At 45.7% G+C, this 7925-nt stretch overlaps 2 protein-coding genes across 2 annotated transcripts; one reads left to right on the forward strand and one right to left on the reverse strand.

Annotated features, from left to right (window-relative positions):
- Nucleotides 243-1671, reverse strand: LOC109217898. Its single transcript, XM_019382194.1, has 3 exons — nucleotides 1321-1671; nucleotides 864-917; nucleotides 243-683 (listed from the first exon to the last, which is right to left on the reverse strand). Exons 1-3 carry the CDS (start codon nucleotides 1669-1671, stop codon nucleotides 243-245), a joined length of 846 nt encoding a protein of 281 aa, XP_019237739.1.
- On the forward strand, nucleotides 7278-7697 carry LOC109206309 (RNA-directed DNA polymerase homolog; the record flags this gene model as incomplete). The annotated part of the gene is made up of 1 exon (XM_019369128.1): nucleotides 7278-7697. A coding segment is annotated over exon 1 (420 nt), but the record flags the coding sequence as incomplete, so codon positions are not given.

A 7925-nucleotide genomic window follows, 5' to 3' on the forward strand; every position in this document is an offset into this window, starting at 1 on the left:
ATAGCTGAGTATATAGTTGTATTCCGATGTATTTTGACTAGTTATGTATATAACTCAGGCACTGTCTATAATAAATTGTCAAAGTATATGTGGAGAAGGTTGTATTCGAATGTATCCAACACAGTACTGCAACTAAATGTATCCAGAATCTATCACGAAAGGCATTTCAGAATTTATTACTTGACAATGTCATCATAAGTAATGACAAATCGTTGGAGCACTAATACATGTCAGAGTGTTAACTAAATTCTACAGGGAGCATTTCTACACGTTCGCTTGTTATGTCCTCCCTGCCCACATATGCTACATAAATGTTGATTTTTCGGCTGCAGCAATTCACTTAAAGGTTTATCGTGCTTCATCTTTGGCCTTTCAGGAGGTTTTTTCCATTTGGGGGGTAATACAAGCTCCTCTGCAACATGTGCTGGTATATTCCAGTCATTTCTGTCCGGTAGCGGGTACACATGCACATCGTATGTCATTACAACAGAATTTGGTTTGTAATAGTTAGAGCAATATTCTTCTGGCATTAGAAACTTGCTCTTCAATATATCCCAGGCATGTGGGCATGGTAATTCATCAACTTGGAACCTCCCACCAACACATTTTCTCTCTAACAGGCAGACGGTGTAATGCCTCCCTCCATCGTTAACCGTATGTAAGTATTCAGTTGATGGTACCACCTACATTTAAACATAGACCTATAAGTTTTGAGAACATATAACTGAATTACCATATGTATAATGCTGAATTACTCAGTTACATACAACTGAAATGTTTGAATACAGAAGAATACATCATATATTTAGACCGGCAGACTATAAACTATACTTACGTCTTAGCTTATGAATACAATGACATACATCAAAAATCTGCTGTACTTTAGGCAACTGAAGTGTAACAAAAACATTAGAAGGCTACAACATGACAATACGTCTATATAAAAAATTCTGTATAATACAGATTTGTCAGTTGTATTCTGATGCATTCGAATAGTTGTATTTATAAGGATTTTCAAAATTCCCATCAGTGTTTTATTCTAATTGCAATGTCTTTAATTGTTGTATGCGTATGTATTATATTAGGACATATATTTCTATCAATGATATCTTACTCTAGTTGATTTTTGCAGCATGTATTTAGTTGTATTCATGTCAGATCTTCGATAAAATATGTGTTGTATGTAGTTGAATTTAGTTGTATTCATATGTATTCATATCAGTTGTATTATGAAAAATGTGTTGTATTCAGTTGTATTCATGTCAGTTATTTCAAAAAACAATTAAGTTATATAATACAATGACATTAAAATAAACTTACAGTCATGCGTGTAGACATTGCCTCATTCAAAGTCAGCATCTCCTGGTATTGTTTTCCAAGCGTTGTGTATGTCTGTGTAGCTTCTTTGCGGATACTACAATTCCAACGTCCAAACATCTTTCTAACTTCTTCGAGGAAGTCGTATATTGGCAATTCCCTTGCTGACACTAGTGCGGCATTGATTGACTCAGCAATATTTGACGTCATTGTCCATCCCCTGTTAACAGGTGCATACAACCTAGCCCACTTTTCGTATCCAGCTAACTCCAAGTATTCTTTCACCCTAATATCTACCTTCTCCACCTTCTCCATCAGACTGTCAAATTCAGCTTGTGTGTATGCTTTTGCCATCGAGAAGTATATCTCGCTCAACTTGGCATGGCTCTTTTTGAATTTCTTATATACGTTGTTCCATAGATGCCATATACAAGCAAAATGCGGTACATCTGGATACACTCTCGATACAGATTTAATGATACTCTCATTCTATCTGAAACGATGCACATATTTTCCCTGCCACCGTATGCTATCTTGAATTGCTCAAAGAACCACGTCCAAGCAGCATCGTTCTCTAAATCAATAACACTATATTCTTGTGACGACCCGGCCCGTCGTCACGTGAGTTACCATCCCGTTTCCCCCATTTTCTGCCTCCTCATGTTTTATTATAAGAGTCTTGAGTGAACGAGTCGATTTGGATTGGTTTTGGATGGAAATGAGACACTTAGTCTCTTTAAGGAAGGCTTGTTTTGGAAAAGTCAACCGGATGTTGACCTATTAGTTAGAGGGCTCGGATGTGATTTTCGGTGATATGGTTAGCTTCGGGGGTTGATTTGTGACTTAGGAGTGTGATCGGAATTGATTTTGGAGGTCCGGTGTAGAATTAGGCTTGAATTGGCGAAGTTAGTATTTTGGCGAATTCCGGTTGATAGGTGAGAATTTGATCCGAGGGTTGGAATGGAATTCCGAGAGTTGTTATAGCTTCGTTAGGTGATTTTGGATGTGTGTGCAAAATTTTAGGTCATTCGGAGGTGTTTTGTTCGGGTTTTTGATCAAATGCATAATTCGGAAATTTTAGAAGAACTTAGGCTTGAATTCGATGTAATTTGATGGTTTTGGTGTTGTTTGTGGTGTTTTGATGGTTGGAGCAAGTTTGAATGATGTTTTAGGATGGGTTGGCACTTTTTGTTGAGGTCCCGGGGGCCTCGGGGTGATTTTGGATGGCTAACGGGATGAAATTTGAAGTTGGGTGATTGCTGAAGGCACCTGGTATCTGGTATTTCCGCATCTACGGAAAAGGAACCGCAGATGCGGCGGCGCAGGTGAAGAAGATAGACCGCAAATGCGGTCAATGGCCTGGAAGGGAGAAACTGCAGATGCGGAAAGGAAACCGCATCTGCTAGGCCGCGGATGCGGTAGGAGTGTTGCAGGTGCGAAAAGGGAATGTCAGGTGTTTCCGCAGAAGCGGAAGAGTATCCGCATATGCGGGGTCCGCAAATGCGGAAGGGTGACCGCAGAAGCGGTCTTGGCTTTTAAATGAGGTTCCGCAGAAGCGGAAAATAACCGCAGAAGCGAAGTCGCTGATGCGGAAAAGGGACCGCAGGTGCGAGAATCCCTGTTATCAGAAGGGTTTTAATGCTCATTTTTGTTCCGCGAAGCTTAGTCTGTTTCCACCATTTTTAAGCAACCTTGAGAGCTATTGGACGGAATTGAAGGGGGATTTCGACAAGGTGTGATTGGAGGTAAGTTCCTTGGCCTAAATACATGAAATTATGGTAGAATTAACATGGAAATTGGTCGAGATTCATCAAAAGAGGGTAAAGCTAGGGCTTGGGAATTTAGTGTTTCAAAGTGGAATTTGAGGGGTCAAATGGACTCCGATTTTGGTAAATTTGATATGTATAGACTCGTGGCGAGATGAGGAATCCGGTGATGTCAATTTCCTGATTTTTCGAGAAGTGGGCCCGGGGCTCGGGTTTTGCCAACTTCGTGAATTTCAATGTTTTTCGAGTCTTTTCGATTGGGTTATATTCCCTTAGCCTATTGTAACGTATTCGTTGTGGTTTTGGCCAGATTCAACGCGCGAGGAGGTTGATTTGCGAGGCAAGGGCATAGCGAGCTAGGACTTTGGCCAGCTTGAGGTGAGTAATAGTTATAAATGATGTCCTGAGGGTTTGAAACCCCGGACTTGCACAACGTAGTGCTATGTTGAGGTGAGACACACGCCGCATGATGAGCGTGGGGTCCATTACTGCTGGGGACTTGGTCCATCCCGATTGCTGATTCTATTGTATTTTGACTGAGACTTAATTAATATAATTTTAGTTTGGGCTAGTTGCCATGATTGGGGCCTTGTGCCGACCTGTAGAACCCTTAGGGGTAATTGTACATGATTGACCTCACTTTACTCGTTAAAATCATATCCTCAGACATGTTTCTAACTATTTAATCTAATATGAACCGGCTTTGGAATAACTAAACCAAAAGGAGAGTAATATGTGGGCTGGGATCCCTATCTTATCTTAGTATGCCCGAGAGGCTAAGTTTATAGTGACTGAGAGGGGTTGAGAACCCCATAGTGAGGGTATTTGATATGTTATGGATCGGGCTGCACGCCGCAGCAGTATATATTTATATGGATCGGGCTGCACGCCGCAGCAGTATATTATTGGATCGGACTGCACGCCGCAGTAGTATAGCGCTTGGGCTATAGGAGCCCCTCCGGAGTCTGCACACCCCCAGTGAGTGCAGTCGACTATTATTATTGGATCGGGTTTCACGCCGCAGTAGTATATTATTGGATCGGGCTGCACGCCGCAGCAGTATATATATATGGATCGGGCTGCACGCCGCAGCAGTGTACTATATGGATCGGGCTGTGCGCCGTAGCGGTATAAGTATGATTACGGTTATCGTGAGGAGTAAATGAGTTGAGAACTGGCTCAAAGGATTTTTACTTGACTTCTTCTTTCAGTTGCTGTTTAAATGTTCTTACTGCTTTGATATAGAACTGCTTAGTGTTTTTATGAGATTTCTTTCCGTCAGTCATTATTTATTGCTATTACTCACTGAGTCGGAGTACTCACTTTACTCCCTGCACCATGTGTGCAGATACAGGTATTCCGGAGGCGTAGATTGAGCTATTGTTGCTATTCAGATCTCATCGGAGTCATCGAGGTAGATGCATGGCGTTCGCAGACCCGATTTCTCCCTCAATCCTCTTTACTTTCAGCACTTTAGACTATCTTATTTTTGGCTGTTCCTCAGACTGTATTAGAGGCTCTTGACTCGTGACACCAGATCGGTGGGATTTGTAGTGATATTTCTTGATTTCCGCATGTTTTATCTACTGTTACAGATTTATAATCATGTTAATTGGTATTTAAGCTCTGTTAATTGGTAATGAACTCTATATGAGGGATTGAGTGTGTTGAACTGGTCGGGCTTGTCTAGCACTGTGTTGGGCGCCATCACGACCGGGTTGGGGTCGTGATAAGTTGGTATCAGAGCCTAGGTTACTAGGTCTCGCGAGTCATGAGCCGGTTTAGTAGAGTCTCGCGGATCGGTACGGAGACGTCTGTACTTATCCTCGAGAGGCTGCAGAACCTTCAGGAAAATTCCACATTCTTGAAATTCTTGTCGTGCGAACTTGTTGATCCGAATACTAAACTTCTCCTTATTCTATTCTCTCACAGATGGTGAGGACACGAGCTACCGGACGTGGCGGACGACCACCAGTGCCACCAACTGAGGCCACCAGAGGCCGCGGACGCGGTCGTGGTCGTGGCAGAGGCAGAGCAGCAGGGGCAGCGCCTGTTGATCCACTAGTTGCCCCAATTCTGGATCAGGCTCCAGCAGTACCAGCTCAGGCACCGACTGTGCCCATAGTGATTCTTGGCATTCAGGAGACATTAGCTCTGATCTTGACAGTGTGCACAGGCCTGGCTCAGGTGGTTTCAGCCACCACAGCACCAGCAGCTACTTCACAGGCCAGGGGAGGCAATCAGACCCCCGCTGCCCGCACACCTGAGCAAGTAGCACAGGGACTATAGACTCCAGAGGCACCTCCAGCTCAGCTAGTGGTACCAGTACAGGAGTTCAGGGTTCCAGTTATGCCTGAGGACGAGCAGCGTCGCCTCGGGAGGTTTGGTGGACTCCAGCCTCCGACATTTAGTGGAGCTGAGGGCGAGGATTCCCAGGGTTTTCTCGACAGGTGTCAGCGGATGCTCCGTACAGCGGGGATTCTTGAGTCCAGTGGTGTGGCTTTTACTACCTTTCAGTTTACGGGAGCTGCCTTCACTTAGTGGGAGGCGTATGAGCGGCATAGGCCGGCTGGTGCAGCACCTTTGACTTGGCAGGAGTTCTCCACTCTCTTCTTGGAGAAGTATGTACCGCAGTCTCGCCGGGAGGAGCTGCGCAGACAGTTTGAGGGGCTACGGCAGGGAGATATGACAGTGTTCCAGTATAAGATGAGATTCTCTGAGTTGTCTCGTCATGCAGTTTGGTTGGTCCCGATAGATCGTGAGCGTATCCGGAGGTTTGTTGATGGTCTCACCTACCCTCTTCGTGTTCTTATGACTAGGGAGCGAGTGTTGGATGCCACATTCGAGGAGGTGATTGATATAGCCCGAGAGATTGAGGCGGTTCACCGTCAGGATCGAGATGAAAGGGAGGCCAAGAGGCCTCGAGGTTCTGGTAGTTTCAGTGGTGCTCCTTCGAGGGGCCAGTTCCAATAGGGTCGGGTTCGTTCCTTCAGGCCCGCTCAGTCAGCTCGACCCGAGTATCGAGGGGGATCTTCAGGTCGTGGTTATCAGGGTTCTCAGCAGAGTCAGCCATCTCTCAGTGCTCTTCCAGCACAGAGTTCATCTCGTGCTCCGTCTGCTCAGGGTTCTTCCAGGCCGAGTGCATCAGTTAGTCACTCTGGCTCGAGGGGTTCCCTTCAGTCCCAGTCCCCAGCACCTGGTAGTTGCTATGAGTGTGGAGAGTTTGGGCATATGCGGAGGGAGTGTCCTCGTCGTGCTGCCAGCTCATCTTAGCAGAGGGGTCAGCCCTCATCTTCTGGTCCAGTCTCTTCAGCACCCGCCCCGCCAGCTAGGGGTGAGGGTCAGGCAGCCAGGGGTCGCCCCAGAGGTAGCGGTCGATCGGGCGGTGGTCAGGCTCGCTTTTATGCTCTTCAGGGCAGGACAGATGGTATTGCTTCGAATGCTGTTATTACAGGTATTATTTCAGTCTGCCACAGGGATGCCTCAGTTTTATTTGATCCCGGTTCCACCTATTCCTATGTGTCTTCATATTTTGCTCATCATTTGGGTACAACCCGAGGTTGTCTTGCTTTACCTGTCCATGTATCTACCTCGATGGGCAATACTGTTGTTGTGGATCGCGTATACCTGTCATGTTTGGTTACTATTGGGGGTTTGGAGACCCGAGTTGATCTGTTGCTATTGAGCATGGTAGATTTTGATGTTATTTTGGGCATGGACTGGTTATCTCCGTGTCACGCTATTCTGGACTGTCATGCTAAGGCAGTCACTCTGGCTATGCCGGGTGTACCGAGGATCGAGTGGCGTGGTATGACTGACTATGTTCCTAGCAGGGTGAAATTCTTAAAGGCCCAGCGTATGATTGGGAAGGGTTGCCTTTCCTATTTGGCGTTCGTGAGAGATGTTGGAGCCGAGACTCCTAGCATTGATTCTGTCCCGGTTGTGAGGGAGTTTCCAGATGTGTTTCCTGCAGACCTGCGGGGCATGCCGCCGGACAGGGACATTGATTTTGGTATTGACCTGGTGTCGGGCACTCAGCCCATTTCTATTCCACCATATCGTATGGCACCAGCAGAGTTGAAAGAATTAAAGGATCAGCTTCAGGAACTCCTAGATAAGGGGTTCATTCGGCCGAGTGTGTCACCATGGGGTGCACCGGTTCTATTTGTTAAGAAGAAAGATGGCACCATGAGGATGTGCATTGACTACAGGCAATTGAACAAAGTAACAGTGAAGAACAAGTATCCTCTACCCCGCATTGATGATTTGTTTGACCAGCTTCAGGGAGCGAGGGTGTTTTCCAAGATTGACCTCCGTTCAGGCTATCACCAGTTGAAGATCAGGGATTCAGATATCATGAAGACTGCTTTCAAGACTAGATATGGGCACTATGAGTTTCTTGTTATGTCCTTTGGGCTGACTAATGCCCCAGCAGCGTTCATGCATTTGATGAACAGTGTGTTTCGGCCGTATCTGGATTCGTTCTTTATTGTTTTCATTGATGATATTTTGGTGTACTCGCGTAGCCAGGAGGAGCACGCACAGCATTTGCGAGTTGTATTGCAGAGATTGAGGGAGGAGAAGCTTTATGCAAAGTTCTCCAAGTGTGAGTTTTGGCTCAGCTCAGTAGCTTTCTTGGGGCACGTGGTGTCCAGCGAGGGTATTCAGGTCGACCCGAAGAAGATAGAGGCGGTTCAGAGTTGGCCTAGACCGACCTCAGCCACAGAGATTCGTAGTTTCCTTGGGTTGGCAGGTTATTATCGCCGGTTTGTTCAGGGATTTTCCTCTATTGCATCGCCCTTGACCAAGTTGACTCAGAAGGGTGCTCCATTTGTATGGTCG

Source organism: Nicotiana attenuata, chromosome 2 (assembly GCF_001879085.1).
Source record: "Nicotiana attenuata strain UT chromosome 2, NIATTr2, whole genome shotgun sequence".
NCBI classification, from domain to species: domain Eukaryota; kingdom Viridiplantae; phylum Streptophyta; class Magnoliopsida; order Solanales; family Solanaceae; genus Nicotiana; species Nicotiana attenuata.